General features: G+C 45.0%; 1 protein-coding gene across 3 annotated transcripts in view; it reads right to left on the bottom strand.

Moving 5' to 3' along the window:
* Nucleotides 1-23798, bottom strand: part of Fam169b (family with sequence similarity 169 member B) — an 81298-nt gene that overhangs the window by 21817 nt on the left and 35683 nt on the right. For all 3 annotated transcript variants that reach the window (XM_021167236.2, XM_021167234.2, XM_021167235.2), the window contains exons 4-5: nucleotides 15253-15338; nucleotides 7449-7626 (exon numbers count right to left, since the gene is read on the bottom strand). In XM_021167236.2, coding sequence (XP_021022895.1) covers nucleotides 7449-7626; nucleotides 15253-15338 — 264 coding nt within the window. The remainder of the gene's footprint in view (nucleotides 1-7448; nucleotides 7627-15252; nucleotides 15339-23798) is intronic.

Genomic DNA, 23798 nt, shown 5'->3' with positions numbered 1-23798 from the left:
ACTCACATACATAAAATAAATAAGTAAATCTTGGGTTGGAGAGATGGCTCAGCAGTTAAGAGCACTGACTGCTCTTCCAGAGGTCCTGAATTCAATTCCCAGCAACCACATTGTGGCTCACAACCATCTGCAATGGGAGTTGATGTCCTCTTCTGGTGTGTCTGAAGAGCAATGGTATACTCATATACATTAAATAAATAAATAAATAAATAAATAAATCTTAAAAAAAAAAAAAGCAAGGTATGATTGGTGGTGGTGGCTCATGCCTTTAATCCCAACACTCAGGAGGCAGAGGCAGAAGGATCTTTTGTTTCGTGGCCAACCTGGTCTACAGAGAGAGTTCTGCGATAGCTAAGGCTACCCAGAGAGTCTTTAAAAAAAAAAAAGGAAAAAAAGAAAAAGGAAGGAAGGTGTTTGTGTGTGTGTGTGTGTGTGTGTGCGTGCCTATGTGTGTGTGCTCCCATATGTATGTATTATGTATGCATGTGTCACTTCTCAGAATGCCTGAATGAGAAATCACAGGTGGGCCACAAGGAAAACCAGGAATAGGCACTCAACAAATAACAGAAGAAACTGTCTTCTCTAGACAAGAAGTTTTTCTAGAAGATTTAAAAAGGTAAGTAGAAAGGCAGAGACAGTTAACTACCCTGCCCAACAGTTTCTGAGAATCACAATGGGACAGAGAGTTCTGGTGTGGCCTGATAGATACAAAATAGCCAAACGGAGAGTCCATAGCAGCCCAGACCTTAGGGGTGGGTCAAAACCCCACATAGATCTTGTCCTGAAAAATCCCGGGAGAAAATACACTGAGGATGGCTGCTGTTCTGTGGAACATTAAAAGAAATGGCTGGAAATACCCAAATTTAGATGATTTGCCAATCAAAGAGCCTGAAGGCAGATAACAAAGACATGGGGATACTCCTGAGTCAGAGCTCTAAAACAGAAATGGCTAAGCAGGCTGGCTTCTGCTAATTGTTAGCACAATCTTTTAGTTATAATCATGCTATTGGGTCTCTCCTGGGGCTACTCTACAAGATTAAGACAGAAGCCTTGGAGCCCAGGGCACTTAAGCAGCTATTAAGATGGCAGCCAAAACGCTAAACACTCCTGAATTCCACGAATACAATTTTAATTAAATTGTTTTGTTTTCATAGGAGATGTTTACAATGTATTCTCTAGAACAGAGGTCAACAAAATGTTTCTGTAAGGATGAGATTAAAAAAAAAAAATTTAGCCTTTGGGATTCAGGTTTCAGTTGCAACGCCTAGACTCTGAGGTTACAGTATAAAAGCAGTCATTTGAGTACCTGTGTACCAATAAAACTTTATTGAAAAATAATGATGGCCACAAAAGTCCAGAAGATGTCACAAGGGATGCCTGCCTCAAAGGGCCACAATGCAGGAGGTGACTATGGTCCTGAATATCTTGAGAAGGTTGAAGCATAAGGTCTCAGTCACAAAAAGGGCTGAAGTAAGGCCATCCCCATGGCCTCCCAGGTTATCCAAGTTCCTAACCATCCTGTTTAACATTTGTAGTTGACACTCCTGTTTCCATGGTTTTCATTCTCACTGGGTTGTTAGGAATCTTGAAGACAAGTTTGTTCTTTGTAGATTCTTGCACATGTAATACTTACAAGTTCTTTCTTAAATTGATCTATGCCTACAGTCAGCACTTTCTTCCCTTAAATGCTAACAGCCTTGTGGACTGGTGGTTTGAGAGTAAAAGTTAAAGTAAAACCCACTATTTTTTTATTATTTAGGGAAAATTCTGGCCATGAAGTAGTAAAATGACTTAACATGTCACTATTCTGTAAGGAAACCAATCACAGAACCCCCAAACCAACTAAGAAATGAAAACCAGCCTATTGGCAAACTGCCTCCAATGAGAAGTCCACCGGAAAATGTCCATTCATTCTATACAAAGGCACTTGTGTTTGTTTGAAAACTGACCATGCTCCTTGGGAATAAAGAGGCACAGTCTATGATACCCGGGTTGTATGAGGAAAATCTCAAAGGCATGATGCTGAGCAGAAGAACCCAGCCTCAAAAAGCTAAATGATGCACGGTTCCACTTCCATGATTGTCTTAAAAAGACAAAATCACGAAACTCAGAAACTACAGTGATGGGAAGGTAAGCAGTGGTTGCCGGGACATGGGTAACAAGAACAGAGGTGGGCTGACTCTAGGGGGATTGTGTGAAGTGGGGGCAGCTGAGGGAGTTGGGAATTGCGCCTTACTTCGTTTTTACCGTACAAGGATTAAAACTGGCAATACTATAAAGCCCAGAGGGTTTTTTTTTTCTGTTCATCTTTCAAATTATATTTAAAGGCTTGTGTGCACGAGAGAAAGATGAGAGAGAGAAAGAGAGAGAGAGAGAGAAGAGACAAGACACAGATGGACAGACACAGACAGACAGACAGACAGGCATAGACAACTGAGAAGATTCTCTTAGGTGCCTAGCCTCCCAAACAGCACAACACAGAAACCTGCAGAGAGTTATCTGGTGCTTTCAGTGCTCCACTGGCACAACAGTTTGTTGCTTCTGCCCAGTATGGTGGAAGAGGAATGTAAGGAGCCACACATCACTATATCCAGAAGATGATCAAAATTCAGATTATAGTTTCCACTGAACATATATTGTCACAGTGTGTCGTAGAGTCAAAAAAAAAAAAAAAAAAAAAAAAAAACTCAAAATCGCCACAATGTTAGGGGTGGTCTGCACAGTCTTCAGTAGCTAGAGCCAGGCCCCTGGTCCTCTCTGGAGGGAATTTGTATGTTTTCGTATGCTCATGCAGTAGAATTCTAACTTTCAGGGGGTCCTAAGCTAAACTAAGAGGTTCTGATCAAAGGGACCTAAACTAATGAGGAGAAACTGTGCCGAGAAGCACTATAAAATGTCAACACAGTAAAATCCAACATTATCGACCCTGTGGCCAGCCCCAGAGAGAAGCCAAGAGGAGGAAGTATCCACAACTCTTCCCAGATTTGAAACTCTCTTCTGATAGTTGGTTAACCCCCTGTATTATTCCTTAGCATTGCTGTGATCTGAGTGTGGTCATACTGGCTCCTAAGAGTCCTTGTAATAGATTCCTGGTCCTCAGAGATATATGGGACTTTTAAGGGGCTGTTTTGTTTTGTTTTGTTTTGTTTTGTTGAGACACTGCATTGCCAAATTGCTCAGGTTGGCCTCACACTTTCAGCCATCCTGCCTCAGCCTCCTATGTGTTATGACTGTTGACTCATGCCACTGACCTGGCTTTATGGTAGTTTCTTGACTAAAGGTGAGGCCTATTCAGTTGGAAGGATCAGAGAAGACGTCATGGTGGTGAAAGTCTAGCCACATCTCCAGCTCATCTTTGACTACTTGGCAAAGGGGGGAACTCAACAAGTCCGGGCTAAAGCAGCAGTCAAGACACTGCATCTGGGCCTGGGTGGCAGCAGAGTTGGTCAGCCCCACGCAAGGCTATCTCTGTTTTTTTTTTTTTTTAATTCATTGTTCTTTTTCTTTTCCAACATTTCTATTTTCCCCCAACTCTTAACTTCCTTGTAGAATTGTCTTCCCTTTTCTGCCCTTTTCCATCCATATTGCTGTTTTCTTATGTCTGTTACCCCACCATCTCAAGGACACAGGAAAGAATAAACTTCATGAGAGGGAAAGACGAACTAAGAAGAGCTGGGAAGGAATCCACCACTGCCAAGCCAGCAAACCAGTAAACTCCTGAGACTAACAGAGAGGAAAACAGTCATCCAAACACCGCTATTAATAACTCTAAATGTAAATGACCTCGAGTCAACACGAAAGAGACACAGATTGGCTGAGTGGATTAAAAAACAAGATCCAACCATCTGTTGTCTCCAAGAAACACAACTCACTGGTAAAAATATCCATAGATAGAGGCAAAGAATGAAAAACAATCTATCAAGTGAGCAGAAACCGAAAACAAGCTGGCCTAGCTGTTCTGGTATCTGATAGAACTAGACTTTCAGGATGAAGATTTAGCTAAGCTGGCATAGTGCTCACCCCGCACTCACAAGGCACTGGGTTCACTTGCAAGTACTGTACTGCTCAGGCATGACTGTGATAGGGAGACAGGAGAACAAGAAGTTCAAGGTCTCCCTCAGCTACAAAGGAAGTTGAAGGGCATCCTGGACATATGAGACCATGTCTCCAACAATATGAATAGATTTCAAACCAAAGTTAGTCAGAAGAGATAAAGAGAATGCCATACATACTAATAAAGGCAACAATCCATCAAGAGTTTAGTGCCAATATATGCACTAAACATTAGAGCCCCCAATTCAACATGCAAATGTTAGTAGACATAGAGATCAAACAGGTCCCTGACACTATCAGTAGCATTGGGTGACTTCAACACCCTATGCGTATCTTCAGAAGAGGGCATCTAACTGAAAAGCCAACAAAGAAATCTTAAGAGTTAAACTACAGAACAGAGCAACTAAAGTCACCTGAAAACTACATAATATTCTACCTGTAAGATACAGTACGTATTCACCTGCAAGATTCACTACATATTCACCCATAAGGTACACAGTACCTATTTGTCTTAGCCCATATTCTCATGAAACTTTTTTTTTTTTAAAAATCAGATACTCCGGCTACAATTGAAACCTCACCAAGTACAAAAGGATCTAAATGATGCTTTGTATCTTACCAGAACATTGTGCAAGAAAATAGAAATCAATATTAGGGGGAAAAAAACTAAACAAAAACATGGAGATAAAACACTATGTCCTTGAATGACCAGTGGGTCACTGAAGAAGTCAGAGAGGAAATTTTACAGATAAGGAAACTATCACAGTTTACCAGAACCTTTGGAATACAGCTAAGGCAATCTTAAAATAAAATAAAAATAAAAAATAAAACGTTTAGAGCTATGAGTACTTATAATAACAACAAGAAAGATTTCAATAGCCAGGCAGTGGTGGTGCATGCCTTTAATCCCAGCACTTTGGAGGCAGAGGCAGGTGGATTTCTGAGTTCGAAGCCAGCCTGGTCTACAGAGTGAGTTCCAGTACAGCCAGGGTTACACAAAGAAACCCTGAAACCCTGTCTCAAAAAAACAAGAAAGAAAGAAAGAAAGAAAGAAAGAAAGAAAGAAAGAAAGAAAGAAAGAAAGAAAGAAAGGAAGGAAGGAAGAAAGAGAAAGGTAGATAGATTTCAATAAATAGCCTGATGACACGCCTCAATGTTCTAAAAAAACAAGAATAATCTAAACCCAAATAGTAGTCAGCAGTAAATATCCAGGCAGAAAGCAGCAAAATCGTGTCTAAGAGAACATCAACCACACAACAAATTGATTATTAAAAATAAAAAATAAAAATAAACAAGATTGACAAGCCTGCAGCCAAATGAATTAAGAGTAGGGGGGTGGAAACAGAAAGACAGAGAGACAGGGAGCACACAGCTAACAGAAAGCAGAGCTGAAAAGGAAAGTTACTACAGGTTTCAACAAATCCAGAGAACCATTAGGGAAAACTGAAAACGTATGTGCCAAAAAACTAGAAAATCTAGGGGGAAAAAAAATGAATAAATCCCTAAACACATACGGCCTCCCCAAATCAAAAGGATGTGAACAATTTAAACAAATACATTAACAAGCAATGGTATAGAAGCAGCAGTAAAAAGTCTACCTGCAAAGAAAAGCTCAGACCCAGATGGAGTCACTACCAAGGTCTACCAAGCCTTAAGTGAAGGCCTAGCAACAATAATTTCCAAACTGTCCTGTGAAATAAACAAGGAAGTGGGGAGGAGAGACAAGCAGTTAAGATGATAGCACAGACCAGGTATGGTCTAATCAGAGCCCTAAGAAGACAGAGGCAAGCAGACCTCTGTGAGTTCAAGGTGAGCCTGCTCTACAGAGTGACTTCCAGGACAGCCAGGAGTGTTACACAGAGGAACTTTATCTCAGAAAAAAAATAATAATTACTTTATGAGTGTTTACCTACATAAGTGTAAGTATACCATATATGCCTGGTACCATGTACCAGGAGAGGGCATCTGATCTGGAACTGGAGTTATGGATTTATGGCCCAGCCATAAATCTTTAAAAAATAAAAAGGAAACAATCAAACTGGTCCTATAGAAGCTAGCAATACCCTAAGACATCCCAGTTATGACCTGTCTCTACCAGGAGACCCAGGACTAGATCAACAAGGGCAGGCATTCAAACTGTACATGATTCTCTTACACTGTTAAGCTTGGCTATTTAGTTTTTTTTTTTTTTTAATGAGGCCAGAAACATGCTTTAGGGAAGATGAATTATAAGTGGTTCCCCTTCATCTTAATTATTCTCTGGGCCCATCCATCTATCTGAAACTAACAAGCCAGGGAAATGACAATCTGAGAAGGTATAAAGACACTGAGATCACAGGGCTAGTGACCATCCAAGGAATGCTACTGAGACAGCTACGTGCCAAAGCACCTAGACCTGACCTCAGCAGACTCTTAACAAAGCATGAGGCTCTAGTCATATTACAGAAGACAGAGGGGGAGGCAGAAAGGGAAGAAGAGAGGAAGGGACTTCATCCCATCCTGGACAAGTAGAACACGAACACACACACACACACAATGTGAACATGGTTCAAAACAAAAATCAGCCTTCTTTATCCACCAAGAACACTTACCTCCAAAAATAGCACATCCTTTGGGGATTTTCTGGGAAGTTTAATTGTTGCTAAAATTGATACTTTTCTTGCCAGTGAGCTTGCTCAGAGTGTTTCCAAGCAAGCCTGATGACATGAGTTTGATACACAGAATTTACATGGTGGAAGGAGAGAACAGACCGGCACAAGTTATACTCTGGCCCTCTCACTTCTGCCAATCCTCCTTCCACCTGCCAAATAAACACTTGGAATTTTTAAAGCAATTTTGAAAAAGAATAACTTTATAAGAAGTAAGCGGCGGTGATGCTGGAACTGGCTAGGCCAGATGTTGATTGCCTTTTAAAAGACTATTAAAGAGAGCAGCTATCTGAAAGGACAGACAGACACCTGCAGCCCGATGGTTGAATGCCTAAGGCTTGCCAAGGACCCTAGAAGGAAGTTGCTGTTGTCTAACCTAACCTTGTGTTTGTGGCCAATTCCCTGTCTTGTCTTCTGTCTTCTGAGGTAACGTCTGAAAGTCTTGGCATCTGGGCTGCTTCCTGAACACGTGCCAGCTATCAGCAATAGTATTTATCCTGACAGCTAATTGTCAACATTAAGAAAAACACAAAAGCATTAAACTCTTCCTGGGAACCCAGGATAAGGCTTACAGAGATGCGAAAATGAAATCCATGCCTTGGGTTGACTTACACAAAAGTTTACTTAGCTGGGGATCCTAAGCCAGAAGAGTCCACAGAGTGCCAGTGCCAAGGGGGGGTCTGCAGAGATGGGCAGACACCCGGGATGCCCACCCCCCCCCCACCTCATAGGCCATGTGTCCCTCACCTTTCATTTTGACTGAGTAAAATGCAACCGCGGCTCCATCTCTCCACAGAATCTTAGCTTGCTCCTTCGCAGGGTGAGGTAAGAAAAACATGTCATCGCTGTGCAGCCTTCTCTCCAGTCTTCCAAAAACAATCACGTTGAGAACAAAGAGAATAATCCTTTCCCCAAAGGACTGAACCTTAAAAGGAAAAAGAAAGAGGGGCCCCCAGCAAGTGAGACCAGACAGGAAGTGGTATGCACGCACGGCAGGGCCAGGTGAGGCAGGCTGCTTTCCATGAAGATGAAGTCGCAGTGGTATTGACTCGTTACAAGGTAGGAAGGAGTAACAGTGTCAGGGATGACTCAGGCCCACAGACAAACCCCGTAAGTCCACAGAGCATGACAAAGGGGGTCTGCCGAGAGTGACAGAATTGGAAATTGCCTCCAGGGCAGCCAGGTCAACCATTCCATGAGATGCTCTGTGTCCTGAAATAACCCAAGCTGCCATTTTAACACCGTGGCATCCTTGCCCTGCCCGTGGGTGGCGAGGGTGAGGGAGTGTGGGATTGTTGCACAGCAAAAGTCACAGAGTTTTGAAACTTGTGACAAATGTCAAGCACACCTAGAATCCCAACCCCAGAGCATTGCAAGGACTCAAGGCCTACCTTGAACTAAGCTATAGAATAGAACCCTCCTGCCCACCCATGGCAGAATGATCCAAGAAAGCAAACAACCCTGTGGTCAAAGTTAGGCCCATCTCCTTGGAAGCTTTCTCTTTTTTTTTTTTTTTAAGATTTATTTATTTAATGTATATGAGTATACACTGTAGCTGTACAGATGGTCGTGAGTCTTCATCTGGTTGTTCGGAATTGAATTTAGGACCTCTGCTCTCTCTAGTCAACCCTGCTCGCTCCGATCAATCCCACCCACCAAAGCTTTACTTATTATTATAAATAAGTGCACTGTGGCTGACTTCAGACGCACCAGAAGAGGGCATCCTATCTCATTACAGCTGGTTGTCAGTTACCGTGTGGTTGCTGGGATTTGAACTCAGAACCTTCGGAAGAGCAGTCAGTGCTCTTACCCGCTGAGCCATCTCACCAGCCCCCAGAAGCTTTCTCTGATTCAAGCCAAAATGATGTTATGTTCCTGTCTATGAGTCTTCTGAGCACAGGGCCTAGGAAGAGCAAACGTGTGGCTGAGATCAGGCCTCTCTTCTGGATTCACATGAGACATGGCTACATGGCCATGTCTGGCTACACAGCCAGACCGTGACCGATTATTAATCCTACCAACAGCCCTCGAGGCAGCACAAATAACTGAGAAAATGCAGCGTAAAGGATGAAAGCAGCCAGCCATTGACACAAGGAATGTATCATGGTGCTGAGTTTTCTTCCTACAACTAAGCTATGTGACAGCCAAGGTGCATGTGTGGGCATGGACGCGGGTGTGGGCATGGATGTACGTCCATGCGTGTGTGTGTGTGTGTGTGTGTGTGTGTGTGTGTGTGTGTGTGTGTGTGTGTGTGTGTGTGTGTGTGTGTGTGTGTGTGTGTGTGTGTGTGTGTGTGTGTGTGTGTGTGTGTGTGTGTGTGTGTATGGATCCACATTACCTCCAGATCCACGCCCACATGTTGTTACCTGACTCTCATCAGCTGGGGAGGGTCTGGCTTACAGGTGCAGATGCTGAAGCTCAAAAAGTTTAAGTGAGAACGTGGACCGATTTTACTGTCTCTTTCCAAAGACAGCTTGAGACAGCTGGCCTAGGGCTATCTCAAGATGCTGGCTGGGGTTAACAGGCCAGGGCTCCTCCATCCCAATCAGCACACCTACTCCACCAGCCCAAACAGCAGTTACGTCCCTCCTGCTTCCTCATTCACCAGACCTGAGGCTTTGGGAAAGCGACCATCCGCTGCTAGCAACAGTGCGCAGTTTTACTGTCAGCTTTACTTATTTACGTTGTATGTTCCTGTTTATGTAGGGAGTGTGTTTATATGTTGGTGTGTGGGTGTGTGCATGCTCGTGTGTGAAAGAAAGTGTATGTGAGTGTGTGTGTGTGTGAGTGTGTATGTGTGTGAGTGTATGCAAATGTGTACATGTGTGTAAGAAAGAGAGTGTATGTATGCGTGAGTGAGGTCCACACTAGATATCACTCTTCAGGTGCTGTCCCCTTTAATTTTTGAGACAGAGTCTCTCACTGAACCTAGAGCTCACCAAAGGCTGGCTGACCTGTAAGCCCAGGGATCTGTGTGTCCCTGACTCTTCGGCACATGCCACCATGCATGTGCCACCATGTGCCACTTTCTATGTGGGTTCCAGGTGTTGAACTCAGGTCCTCATACCTGCATGACAAGCGCTTTACCAACTAAGCCACCTACCCTAGGTTTATGTTTAATACCAGACCCAAAAATTATCGTCTCATCATCATCAACACCATCACCTGTAGCTGCGGGATCTCAGCTTCATTTCCTGGGAGATCTCGGCCATTCAGCCTTCTTTGAGATTCAGTTCAAAAGGGGAGGAGAGACTGAGTGAGCTCTAAAACACTGTCTGTTATTATCGTTGTATGTCTATGTGTTCTCTCTCTCTCTGTCTTTCACACACACACATACACACACACATACACACACACATACACACACACACATGCACCATGCGCACACATGCACATTAGGACAAGATGTACATGTGTAGACACATGGTACACATATGGAGGTCACAGAACAACTTTGTGGAGTCAGTTCTTTCCTTCCACCTTAACATGGAGTCGGGGGAATCGCACTTAGGTCATCAGGCTGCCACGGCAACCACTTTTACCCACTGACCCACCATACTGACACACTTTAAAAAGCAGTTACTAAGGCAGCTTGCAATGCCACAACATCCGGCACCAAGTGTCCAGGGTCCACAAACTTCCTCGTTGGTGCAGAATGTGAAGATATGTCACCCTCATCTGGAGCCAGGTCTTAGAAGAGGAAGACACGTTCAGATCTGACGGATTCCCTTTCTATCTCAGACAGTGGCAGCCAGATGAAGTTCAGCTTTGAGAACGAGCTGGTCTCAGAGCTAATGGGTATCATCTGGGAGGCTGTGTTTTTTTTTTTTTTTCAACTTATGAAACCAGAGGGAAAGTGGAGTAGAGAGCAGACTCCATGTGGCAGAGGGGAAGCATCCAATCAAACACTGGCAAGAGAAGAAGGCAGAAAAGGGAGTGTGCTTAATTTGTCCAATTCCATTACAGGAAGGAAAAAATGCGTGACATGTGATTTTGACTTAGAAGCATTTCCGAAAACATCAAACTAAGATCCATTTCTAAGCTCTCACTGGGACCACTAATTACATTAACAAAGAGAGCATTAAAGACGCTTTTTCTAGTAATTTGTGAAAAATAAGTCGCTAAGAAACAAAACTTATTTAAAAAAAAAAAAAAAAGCAAAGACAAAGCCTTACCAACAACAGAAGGAAATGTCCCCATGTACGGGGTGGGGTGAGAGCACAGAATGTCACCGCACGTTGTTAAGCTCTTTCAATTCAGAACATAAACATCCTTACAGTGCACACTAAGAAACTCAGAGGTGGGCTCCCAATCTAAACTTGGAAGGGATGGGAAGTGAGAAAAGCAACCTCTCACATTCTAGAGCATTCTATCAGAGTCTGATCAGCACTCAACTCCAGCACCAGCAGTCACCAAATCGCCACTGTGCCCACAAAGGGCCTGGGGCAACATGCATAGTGTTCCTTTGCTGAGTCTCGAGGCAGCACTAGTTTTCTGGAAGAAAACCTTGCCGAACATCTATAATAACATCTTACCGAGTCTACTGAATCCGGGTGTAATCTTTTTAAACAGGCAGCTTACAGAATGGGAAAAGAGCCGTGCATGTTTCTCAATCACAAATATGTGACAAATGGCTCGCACCAAGAATATGTGGGAAACACATTTCAACAACAAAAGTTCAAATATCCCAGGCTAAAAGTGGGCTCAGGAAGGATCAACAGGCATTCTTCCAAAAAGGGCATATGTCTTAGTTAGGGTTTTACTGCTGTGAACAGACACCATGACCAAGGCAACTCTTATAAAAACCATTTAGTTGGAGCTGGCTTACAGGTCCAGAGGTTCAGTCCTTTATCACCAAGGTGGGAGCATGGCAGCATCCAGGCAGGCATTGTGCAGGCAGAGATGAGAGTTCTACATCTTCATCTGAAGGCTGCTAGCAGAATACTGACTTCCAGGCAGCTAGGATGAAGATCTTAAAGCTACAGTGATCCACCTACTCCAACAGGGTCATACCCTGTCATAGTGCTATTCCCTGGGCAGAGCACATACAGACCATCACAACATACAAATGGCCCATGAGCATAAAGAAGGATGCTCAGTATCCTTAGCCATCAGGGACAGCACATCCACACATCAACAGGGTACCACTTCACACCTACAGGATGACATATGAGCTCCTGGTCTGCTGCTGTGGTGAAAACACCATTACCCCAAGCACCTTAAGGAAGAAAAGGGTTATTGTGCCTTAAAGTTCCAGAAGGACAGAGGATATCATGGTGGGAAAGAGATGGCGACAGGTCGGGGAAAGCAAGACAGCGGGAGCAGGAAACTGGCTGGTCATGTTAAACCCAGACATGGGAAGCAGAGAGAGACAGAGACACAGTCTCAGAAACAGAAAGACAGGCAGACAGACAGACAGAGAGAGGACAGGATGTGGGACAGGATCCTAAAACCTCAATACCCTCCTCCGGTGACATGTTTCAGCAAAGCTCTACTTCTTAAAGATTCTGTAACCCCACACACAGCACAACTAACTGGGGGTCAAGTGTTCAAGTACTTGGGACTGTGGGGGACATTTCCCATGCCCAGCACAGATGGAGAATAGAGGAAGCAGACGACAGTTCATATTGCTGAGGACATGGAGAGACTGAAGCCTGCTGGCACTGCCGGTGGGAAAGTCAGGTGGTACAGTTACTGTGCCAGGAATCCTGGCAGTTCCTCAAAACATGAAATGGAGAGATATCAGGCTGGAGAGATACCAGGCAGGAGAGATGGCTCAGCGGTTAAGGGCACTAACTGCTCTTCCAGAGGCCCTGAGTTCAATTCCCAGCAACCACATGGCGGCTCACAACCACCTGTAATGAGAGCCAATGCCCTCTTCTGATGTCTGAAGAGAATGATAGTATACTCACATACACTAAATAAATAGATCTTTAAAAAAAGAAAGAAGAAAGAAAGAAAGATACCATGTGACCAATAATTATGCTTCTAGGTTTATATACAAGAAAATTCAAAATGCATGTTCTCATAAAAAGTCATACAAAGAGGCTCATGAAAGCTAAGACGCGCACACTACTCAATATCCATCAACAGAAGATGGAATAATAAAATGTCCATCCATACACTGGACTGTCATACAGCCAAGAACAGAATTAGAATGATGAAAGTGTTATGCAGTGGTTGATTGAAGACCATTAAACATCATGGAATTATATATATATATATATATATATATATATATATATATATATATATACAGTAAATTTATGGTATGCAAATTGCATGTCAATGAAACTTGCTTAAAAAAACGGGACTTAATTTAAAATTTCAATCTGTATGTGTTGTTTGGTGTGTTGGTAAGGTGCGTGTACTTGACATGTGACCATGGACACCCACACAAAGGCCAGAGCAGGACCTTGGGTGTCTACCTCAGTCACTCTTGGTCTTACTGTATTAAAACAGGCTCTTACTGAGGAGAAAGGTTGACATCTTGTCTCTGCTGGCCATTCAGGGAACTCTCAAGGGTTCACCTGTCTCCTCCTCCACCACCACCACCACCACCACTACCACCTCCACCACCGGGTTGGGTAGACAAAGTCATGCCTGGCTTTTTGCATGGGTGCTGGACATTCGAGCTCAGGACCTTATGCTTGCAAAACAAAGTTTCTTCCTGAACCACAAGCCCAGCCATAAAGCATAAACAATGCTTTAACTGTCCAGTAGGAGAAACGACTCTATAAAGTTATTCTCCAAACTGAAAGTGAACAGATGTTGACATTTCAGTCAGCACTTACTGAACAGAAAGTAGTTTTCTAGACCAGTTGTGGAGAGACACACCATTTCAAGAGGGTAAAGAATCTTTATCTCACCCACATAATTAAAATAAATCTGGCAGCCAGATGAACAGGTAGTTATGAGGCACACGGTCAAATCTCCTGGCTGATTACTGCCTCCCTCCATAGCCGCACCCCAGCTGAAGTGCAGCTACTCTCTTGCATTCTGAGAAGCCACGTGACTCCACCCTCACCATCCCGAGGCTCCCTCCTACTTTACAGCTCTACAACACTTCAAAGGCTCCAGGTCAGACATCAGAGGCACGGAAGTTTACACCCAGCTAAGTCACTCACTGACTATGTAACTCAAACCTGTGTCTCCACGTGCACAACCAAGGGTTTGAAGATTCTGAAATTAGACCAGCCCCACGAAGAAGCTGGGGCAACAGATATGCCAGACAGAACCGGATCTGTTTCTAAATCTTCTATCAATAACCATGACCTGAATATACAGACAGAAGAAACACTTCTCAACCCAGCAGGGAAGTGGAACAGACTAAAGCTTACACACTGAGGCACAGAGGAGACTTGAGATGATAGAGCAGATTGAGTGGTACTCAGCTATCTGGTCAACCACCACATGCTCCTGTTTTCCTTGCTGGAAAGAGGCTAGAACTGATAGCTGTGCCCCCGAAAGATACTGCAATCCCCACTAGCACCTCTGAAAGGGAACTCTTTTGTAATTTTTATAGGTAATTGAGCCATGGTGGGGCACTCTTCTTCCAAAATCCAATACGACGGATGTCCTCATCAAAACTAGGACTCTCAAGCACTGACTGCTCTTCCAGAGGTCCTGAGTTCAATTCCCAGCAACCACATGGTGGCTCACAACCATCTGATGCCCTCTTCTGATGTGTCTGAAGGCAGCTACAGTGTACTCATATAAATGAATGAATGAATAAATAAAAAAAAATATTTAAAAAAAAAATTAGAACTCTCAACCTGGGCTGACAATGTTTCCAAAGAAGGCCATGTGGAGGCATATAAGTACTGCCATTTTGGGCCAACGAACTACTGGAGCAAGCAGAAGCAAGGATAGAGCAGGCAACAAATTCCCTCACAGCCCTCCAAAGATATACTCCTCGACTTTGGACCCCCAGCCTTCAGAAACAAGAGACAAAGCAAAGTTTGCTATGTAAGCATGTCAGACTTGGTCCCTCACAGAGCAGCCCAGGAAAAGAGTGTGCAGACATGAACAACGTAGACACAGAGCAACCCACTCTTCAGGCAGCTGGGGATTAAAAGGAAACTGCCCCGGTCTGGCCGTAGTGGGACGTACCTTTAATTACAGCATTCAGGAGACAGAGGCAGGTGGATCTCTGAGTTCCAGGCCAGCCTGGTGAGTTTGGGTAGCCAAGGTTACACAAAGAAACCCTGTCTTAGCCCTGGAGAGGCGGCTCCACTGGTTAAGAGCATTTACTAGCTGTTTTTCCAAAGGACCCAGGTTCAATTCCCAGCACCCACATGGCATCTCACAACTGTCTGCAACTCAAGTTCCAGGGATCCAACACCCTCACACACATATACAAGCGGTAATACCAACACACATAAAAATAAATAATATATTTAAGAGAATGAAAACCTGTCTCGAAAACCTGTTCACTCAGACTCCTGATAAAGGAGCTTGGTATCCATCTTTAATTTATTAACATGGGCCCAAGGAAAGAGACCTTGAAAACCAGCTTTGCAAATATTGACTTAAAATCATATCCCCTCACCTTCATGAGCCCTTCCCGCGTGGGATCAGAAGTTCTTAGGATGTCTTCGATGGACCACCAGGATTCCTTTAAGTAAACAGCCACAACTGAAGGAAAAACCAAGAGAAAGGCATGAGCCACACAGCTAACTCACTGGCCTGGCGGTGAGGTGGTACTTTTAATAGCATGGGCTGACAAGTTGCATGCTTTGGGGGGGATCTGGGTGACATTTTGGGCTGAGATATGATGTTGTGCATAGATCCTAGGGCCCTGAACATGCTTCACAAGCGCTTTACCACTGAGGTAATCTCCCAGCCTGGAGTTACATAAGTCCTATAAAAACACAAATTAGTATCACTTGATAGGAACAAGACAGGTAGTTTACAGGTGGCTGTCTGTGGTTCAGAACAAGAAATATCCCATTGACACCAACTAAAACAAAATACAAACCAATATTGAAACAGTCAATGAGTTAAGAACTACATTTTTCCGTTTTTAGGTTTGGGGATGTATTGCAGCTGGTAGAATGCTTGTCTACTGTGCATGAAGCTGCAGGTTCAATCCCCACCACCACATAAACTGGGTATGTAGACTTCAATGGTATACTTGATGCAGATCCGGCATGCAGGGGCAAGGATGGGAGTAGGGGCGAAGATGAGTAGAGGCAGGAGAGTCAGAAGTGCAAGGTCACCCTCAGCAATATAGCAAGTTCAAGGCCAGCCTGCATTACATGAGACTCTGCCTTTTTTTTAAAAAAAGATTTATTTATTTATTATATGTAAGTACAGTGTAGCTGTCTTCAGACACACCAGAAGAGGGAGTCAGATCTCATTACAGATGGTTGTAAGCCACCATGTGGTTGCTGGGATTTGAACTCTGGACCTTCGGAAGAGCAGTCGGGTGCTCTTACCCACTGAGCCATCTCACCAGCCCCTCTTTTTTTATATTATTTTTTTTTCTTATTAGAAACATCTATCAAGAGACTGGAGAAATAGCTCAGTGGTTAAGAGCACTGACTGCTCTTCCAGAGGTTCTGAGTTAAAAATCCCAGCAACCACATGGTGGCTCACAGCTATCTGTAATGAGATCTGATGCCCTCTTCTGGTGTGTCTGAAGACAGCTACAGTGTACTTATATATAATAAAGAAACATATATCAATGGTTGGTGAGATGACGCAGCAGTTAAGAGCACAGGCTGCTCTTCCAGAGGACCTGTGTTTAAGTCCCAACACCCCCATGGCATCTCACAACTGTCTATAACGCCAGTTCCGGAGGATCCGACGTTCTCACAGAGACATACACAGCGGCAAAACACCATCAGTGCACATTAAAATAATAAAAAAATAATAAAATAAAACGAAGAGATATATATCAAAGTCCAATCATTTGAAGTTGGAGAAATGACTTGGCAGCTAAGAGCAAAGCCACCGCTCTGGCTGAGGGCCTAGGCTCAGAATTTACAGCAGCCACACACAGCTCACAGCATCTACAAACCCAGATCTGGAAGAGCTGACACCTCTGCGGGCACAAGGCACACATGTGGTACCAGACACACATGCAGGAAAATACTCACACACATAATTTTCTAAACAATGTATCTTTTTCTAAAAAGATATCGTTTGCACAGCTCATAGCTCCCCAGGCATCCTAAGATCGAATGCTATCCATGGGCTCCGCGTGAAGACAACTACTTCCTGTGTGTTGAGCAATGCCTTGGCATGCGACTCAGCCCTGCCTGCTTTCATGTGCATTTCCTCCAGCCCCATAATGAAGCTATTATCAGCATCGTTTTGAGGACACTGCAGTGCTGAGAGGGAGGGGGCGTGAAGACAACTGGTTAGAAGGGCCAGAGGGAGGGTCTAGCTCTGGATTTCGGACCATAAATCCAGTAAAAGGCCAGAGACGCAGCATGATCTTCAGAATGGGTGGACCATGTGGGGAGGAGCTATCTTTGGGAAAGGTGGCTCTGGAGCAAAGACTCAGGAGTGGAGTACAGTTTTCCTTCCTCCTATCTCACTGTTATTAACTGTGCTGCCGGCACCCTGGTCATTTGCACAGCCTCCTCAGAACCAGGTCTGAAGGTAGACACATATTCACTCTGCCCCAGATGCCCCACTAGGGTTGCCCGAGCACGTCAGCCCAGTGTCTAGGAAGCTGCTTAGGTGGGCTGGGTATGTGCTCTCTGTCTGCCAATCAGTGAGTGGATTGCCTCACACTTTTCTGCCCCCATCCCACGTATTCAGCCTTTTGCTTCAAATGACCAAGGTGGCCCCTCACTTGGGCCCACTCCAGTCTCACCAGGCCATCCCTACTTAGTGGTCAGGCCTTGAAAGGTGAATCCCACCCTGGCTTCTGCCTCTTTGTTCTCACCTCACATACAAAAGTTCCTTTGCCTGCTTTCTGTTATTTTTTTATGCCTTTTTATTAATAGATATTTTAAAAAAATAAAAATAAAACAAAACTACTTCTTAAGCCAGGTACCTGATTCCACGGGTTTGGGAAGCCACACGATTTTAAATTTTAAATTTAATTTTTAAAATTTCAATATATCTAATAAATTTAGTAAAAATTAAATGTTAAATTTTAAATGCACCTTCCCTTTGAACCCTTTCTAAATGAAGATTTGGGGGACAACATAATCAAAACCAAGTCATTTAAGATTAGGTTTGTGACAGTAAACACTGTGAACCACCCAGGGTCAGCAACCTCCCCCTCTTTTCCCTGTTCTGATATCTGAGACACTTTAGTGGAGATCTGTGAGGACCAGGCTACGAAGCATAAGCTAGAAGCACAAGCCAGACAGTCAAGACTGTCTCAGAACCTGCCTCTCCTCCAAAGACCAACAGCCTCTCTTCCCCCTGCCTGTTAGCTTCTCTGACAACAGTTCTAAAATTCATGCAGCAGGCTGGGAGGGAAGAGCCAATTAAATGCCTGAGGCTCACCTTCACTTAGTCAATGTGATTACTCTCCAAAATGACAGCTACTAGAACTTGCAGGTGGGCTCTCAACAGCCATGGGGACAAGCTGTTATTTCCCAACCGGACAAGGTGAACCAGCGAAGCTGTTCGGTTTACTAACAGACTGTGCCCCCCTGTAATATAAATGTTCGGTTCTCTAAGACTGGTTCAAACGAACATGTTGACCGGGCACCTTTCGAGTTTCACGGTGCACAGCAGGGCCATCCTTCGTCATGTTGGACGATTACAGAATGGATTCAAATGGCCTCATGACGCTCTTCAAAAACTCATCTTCAACGGCTAAGGACACATAAGAATGAGCATGGGGTCCAGTCAAATTTAGCCGTCTAAAATAAACCCGTCCTCAGACCAGAACCAGCCCGGAGGATGCGGCAGCTTTTGATCAGTGGAGTGACTGGAAATGCAGGCAACGGAGCTGGCAGCAGAGCCCATGCCAAGGCTGGCACAGCACAGCAAGGACACGTGACAGCACTGGGGGACCGACAGGTGCTGCAGGGCCTTCACTGCGGAGACCCTGGATCTAGGCAGCGCTAAGGGGAACAAAATGGAAACAAAACCACCTATGCTTCAAAAAAGCAAAAGTTCCCTAGCAGATCTAAATATCACTCCCCACTCTCCCCATCCAGAGCTAAGAGGAGCCAACAGGCCAGATCATCATGAAAGGCACTGCCAAGGCATTAGCACCAATTTAATCTCTCTCTCTCTCTCTCTCTCTCTCTCTCTCTCTCTCTCTCTCTCTCTCTTTCTCTCTCTCTCCAAGTGACAGGTGACACCAAGCACAGGGAAGATGTTGCTGATGGATTTTTATTCTACGGCAAGCCAAGGTTTCTCAAACAAGTTAAGACAGTGAAGTCCCTAAGTGAACTCCCCAGTGGCCCAGATTCATCCCGGGCAAGAAGGGGATCAAGTAAATTCAGCTCTCCTTGGCTGAGCTTCCAGCTGCCCACAGAACCTTGGCCCCAGGGACTGATGAATTTACCTCCATCCTGACTGCAGAAGTTGGCAGCTTGCAGAGGAAGACAGAGCCCAGCTAGCAGCCCTGACCAAGGCAGGGAGGTGCTGAAACTGACTGCCATGGGGACCCAGAGGAAAAAAACAGCTCTGCAGAGAGGGAGGAAAAGGGACAGTGTCCTCAGAGAACTCCAAAAAGTCTGAATCACTGGATTAAGGCTTCAGCTGGCAGAGGAAATAGGCTGTCAATGTAAGACAGAGACATGGAGCCCCACCTGCGAGGGCAAGACCACAGTCAAGACAACTCAAGCCACCAGGTGAAGAAATGGTTGTAAATGCCATTTTAGCAAAGCCTTGAGTCACTCGCTCAGATCCCAGCATCTGAAGGACTTCAGCAGAAGCCATGGGCAAGACAGCTGGAAGTGAATCCAGACTTGGCCCTGGGTACCTGATACAGGGAGGAGGGTGCAGACTTCAAAGCCAGCCGGGCCTCAAATACCAGCTCCTCCAATACGAGTTTTATGACCCAATCCATAGCTCAACATGGTTCCATCGCAGGTACCACGGGAGAATGTACCTCACCAAACTGCATTTCCCAGAGTGTAGACCTTCTCCTGTGCTTTTTAGAAATGTCCTCCGCCCGCCTTAAAACATTGCAAAGTGATGTGAAAAGGCCTTTGTCACTTCCACTTTCCATGAGACATCTCTACCTGGAAAACTTACTCTTCAGGACTGCATAGAAGTGTCTGTCGGTCTGTCTTTCACTGCTGGCTATCTGCCACCCTGCCTATCCTCTCCAATGGATGGCAGGATACTCCCCACACATTTTTCTGTCACCAACCCTTTCTTCTCTCAGAGGGCATCAAGCTGATCGTGGTGCTCCTGATTAGGACATGCACCTCGTCTGCCCAGACCCTACCCACTAGACTGTGTGTGTGCACGTGCACATACAGATGAGCAGCATGTGTATGCACATGTGTATAGGGAGGGGCTTGTGGTTGACAGCAGGTGACACCTACCTTATTTCTTAAGGCAGGGTCTGTCACTGAACTTGGGGTTCCCTGACTGGACTAGGCTGGTTGGCCAGAGAGCCCCAGGGACCTGCCTGTCTCTCCACCACCATAACTGGGATTGCAGGCATATGCAACCATGCCAAGATATTTTCTTTCACATATAAAATGCAATTTATTAATGTTTGGTCACCAAGCCTTTAAATTAAACCTTGAGAACTTAGCCATTCTGCATAACTGATTTTATACCCTCTGAACGATATCTCCCCATCTCCCCCATCCACTGATAATTATCTATCATTCAATTATTTGTTTGAGTTTTACTGTTCTCTTTCTTTTTTTTTTTTTATTCTCTCATATATTACATCCCCCTCCTTCTATCCCTCCCTGTCCCTCCCAACCTCCCTCCTCCACCAGATCCACTCCTTCTCCATTTCCCTTCAAATAAAAGAGCAGGTCTCCCAGCGATATCCACCAAATGTGGCCTAATAAAACTAGACACAAACCGTCATTTCAAGGCTGGACAAGGCAAGGAGGAAGGACAAGGAGGAAAAGAGTCCCAAGTGCAGGCAAAAGAGTCAGAGACAACCCCTGTAGCTGGTCTTTGCTACTTTGTGGGTTCTTCTCCACTCTCTCAGTTTCACCCAATAACACTAGATAGGGTATAGAGGGGAGAAGGGAATTAGGAAAATCCTTGAATCTAATTTCTTTCCTTTTGTTTCTTCTTCAACCACGGCTACTAGCAAACCATAACCAACCTCCTTAAATGACCAACAACCACTGACCTCACCTCTCAGGGCCCCACATGTATGTGCCCTCTGAAAAGTTCCCAGAATTCCAAACATCATACAACTCAGAAATTATCTGCAGCTGGCAAACCACAGTTTGGCTAAAGCACGAGGCAAACATAGCTGATATGGACAGTCCAAAGCAGCCCCACATCCTTACACCTGGGAGTAAAATAAAAACACATTCTTATAATATTTCTGTGTTGTTTTTAAAAAGAAACCAAAATTCCAGGATTCTCAAAACTGCCCATATACTGTTGGGAATCCCATAAGAACACGGACCTACATACATAACATACATGCAGAGGACCAGCTCAGCTCCATACAAGGTCTATGTTTGTCAACAGAGTCTTTACGAGCCCCTATAAGGCCTGCTTAGTTGGTTTGGTGGCCATATTCATGGTGTTCTGAACCCCTCTGCATGCCCAAGATTGAGGGGACAGGCTGTGATTCTCAGAAGCCTGGACAGATGTTCAAGCCACAGCAAAAAGCAAACTTAGCAAAGACTAAGAGTGCTATGGTGAAGGAGCAACATCTGTCAGGGAAAGATGGCTCAGATGCCTCTTTGCCACCTCACCCAACTTGCTCCAGCGTGAGACACCAAAATGGCACATGGTCCCACCATAGGTGGAAATTCTACAGTGTCAGTTCCCCAGGAAGCACACACATGGGGAGGGTGAGTACCGCACTCAGCACCTCCACTTGGGAATTAAACAGGAGCTCTAGCCTAGGAAACACCCAGCTTGGAGGAAGAGAGAGGGCCTGGGCCCAAGGCAGGATAAAGTATGAGCACACTCAAGCTATGTGCAGTAGGAGGGGAGGGGAGGAAAGGCAGATCACGAAATCAAGAATCCTGGAGGATGTGAAGGGGCCAGAGGAATGAGTGAGGTCGTGGTGAGCAGAGGCAGGCACTCCAGATGTGAGAAAAGAAAGAGCCCAGTGGGTGTGTCCACACCAACACCAAAGGCCTATGAAGGAACAAAGCCAGACTGGGTGCACTCAGGAGATAACTGACAGCCACTCAGACCCCAGGGAAGGAGAGGGGAGATGCAATTCCATTCCCGTTGCGAAGTAGTAACAGTTGACACAATGGCATGCCTTGAGCACTCAGTGAGAAGCTGGTGCGATGGCAGGGGTGACACCTCATGTGGTGGCCACACAAGCTCATTCTGTTTCCCAGGAGAGGCTCGGGAGTTGAGATCCTCACTTTGAGGTCGTGTGTGTGATCATGGTGCCACTAGAATAAGATATGAATATGAAAAGTCTTGCTGGTTCCAAAACTCCCATTCCAAGCACTGTACCCACAGGTTAAAACAGACAGAAAAACAGGGACGTAGAGCTGGGGTCAGGCCAGGCAGGAGGGGTCAGTAGAAGACCAGGCAAGGCAGAGGGGGCCAGCGGGAGATCATTGAGAGAATGGGCCCAGACACTGAGTGGCAGAGCCTAGGAAGGAAAGAGTTCAGCAGAGCCAATATTGTCAAGCTGTTTCCACACTGAGGGAAGGGAAGCAACGTGGGACCTATTCAGCAAATCCAACTACCAACTATGTGCCAGGTACATAGCCTCAGCAGTAGAGATCCAGGAGGGTGACCTGGCCATGACAGACACTGTGACATGCACTTTAAGACTGTCTGGGAAGGATGGAGAGAACGTTCCAAGACCAACCCTGAGGCAACAGATGGTGGCCAGCCAAGGGACAGGATCCAGCCTTGGAGACCACAGTAGTTGGATCAAGGTATCAGGCTCTGTAATAAGTCACAGAAGAGACCAAGCAAAAGAGGCAAGTACCCAGCTTCACAGAAAGTAGATGAGGACTCTGGGTAACTGGGACATATTCCTATAAGCAACAGTTGCAATATATGTCCCAGTGTAGCAGGAACACTGACCACAGGGGATGGCCGGACGTGGATACAGACAAGGACACTGTGGTTAATATCTGCTTTCCTAGATCCAAACTGTGGCGTCTAAAGCTGTGTACTTAAAAGGGCAGTTTTCAAGAATGAAGTATTTAAAGCATGAAGAATAGATTAGGAAAGGGTGAGGTCAGAGACAGGGGGAAGAGGAGACTGAAGATAACACAACCCCAAGAGTGAGAGTCTAACCCAAAGCAAACCTGCTGACAAAGTAGGAGGTGCTGGGGACAGAAAGAACCCATTGGTAGTGGGTTTTATCCCAGTCAGCAAAGTGGGCAGCCAGCAAGAGCAGAAGGAAAATAGATAGCTTAACCAGGAAGACTCAAGTGGGCCATGGGACACGAAGTGCCAGTTACAGACAACAAAGAAAGCCAGGCACGATGGCACGTGTCTATATTCCCAGAACCCCTCGAGTTGAGGCAAGAGGATGACAAGGAATTTAAGGACAACCCTGGCTATGCAGACAGCAAGGGGAAGGTAGCCAGGAGGCCGCAGAACACATAGCCCGGAGTAAAAGAGACAGAGCTGGTGCCCCATACCATCTCCATAAAGAATTTAAGAGGAACAGACATCCTTCATCTGCCCCGAAACACACATCTTACCTCCCTGAACCATCTGCAAAGGATTCACATACTGCCCCAACGTCTGCACGTCTTCATCACAGCCAAAAGAGTTTCAGTCCCCCCACTCCTTACTTCCCTTCTATTGTTCCCCTGAAGTTTAAGTCACCACTGGCCTGTTACAAATCTTAGAAATATCTGTGTTGGAGTTGGGGCGGGGGAACACAGTTAAACCCAAGTGACAGGCCATCTTTCCCCAAAGCAAATACATGCAGTGGAGAGAAAAAAAAGTGATGAAAACTTCTGGCAGAGGCTGGCACATAAACACATTCCACTGAATTGCATGAGTTTTATGCAACATTGACTG

The sequence above is a fragment of the Mus caroli genome, chromosome 7 (assembly GCF_900094665.2).
Source record: "Mus caroli chromosome 7, CAROLI_EIJ_v1.1, whole genome shotgun sequence".
Taxonomy (NCBI): Eukaryota; Metazoa; Chordata; class Mammalia; order Rodentia; family Muridae; genus Mus; species Mus caroli.
Note: the sequence above shows the minus strand (reverse complement) of the source record. Positions and strands in the feature narration are given on the sequence as shown.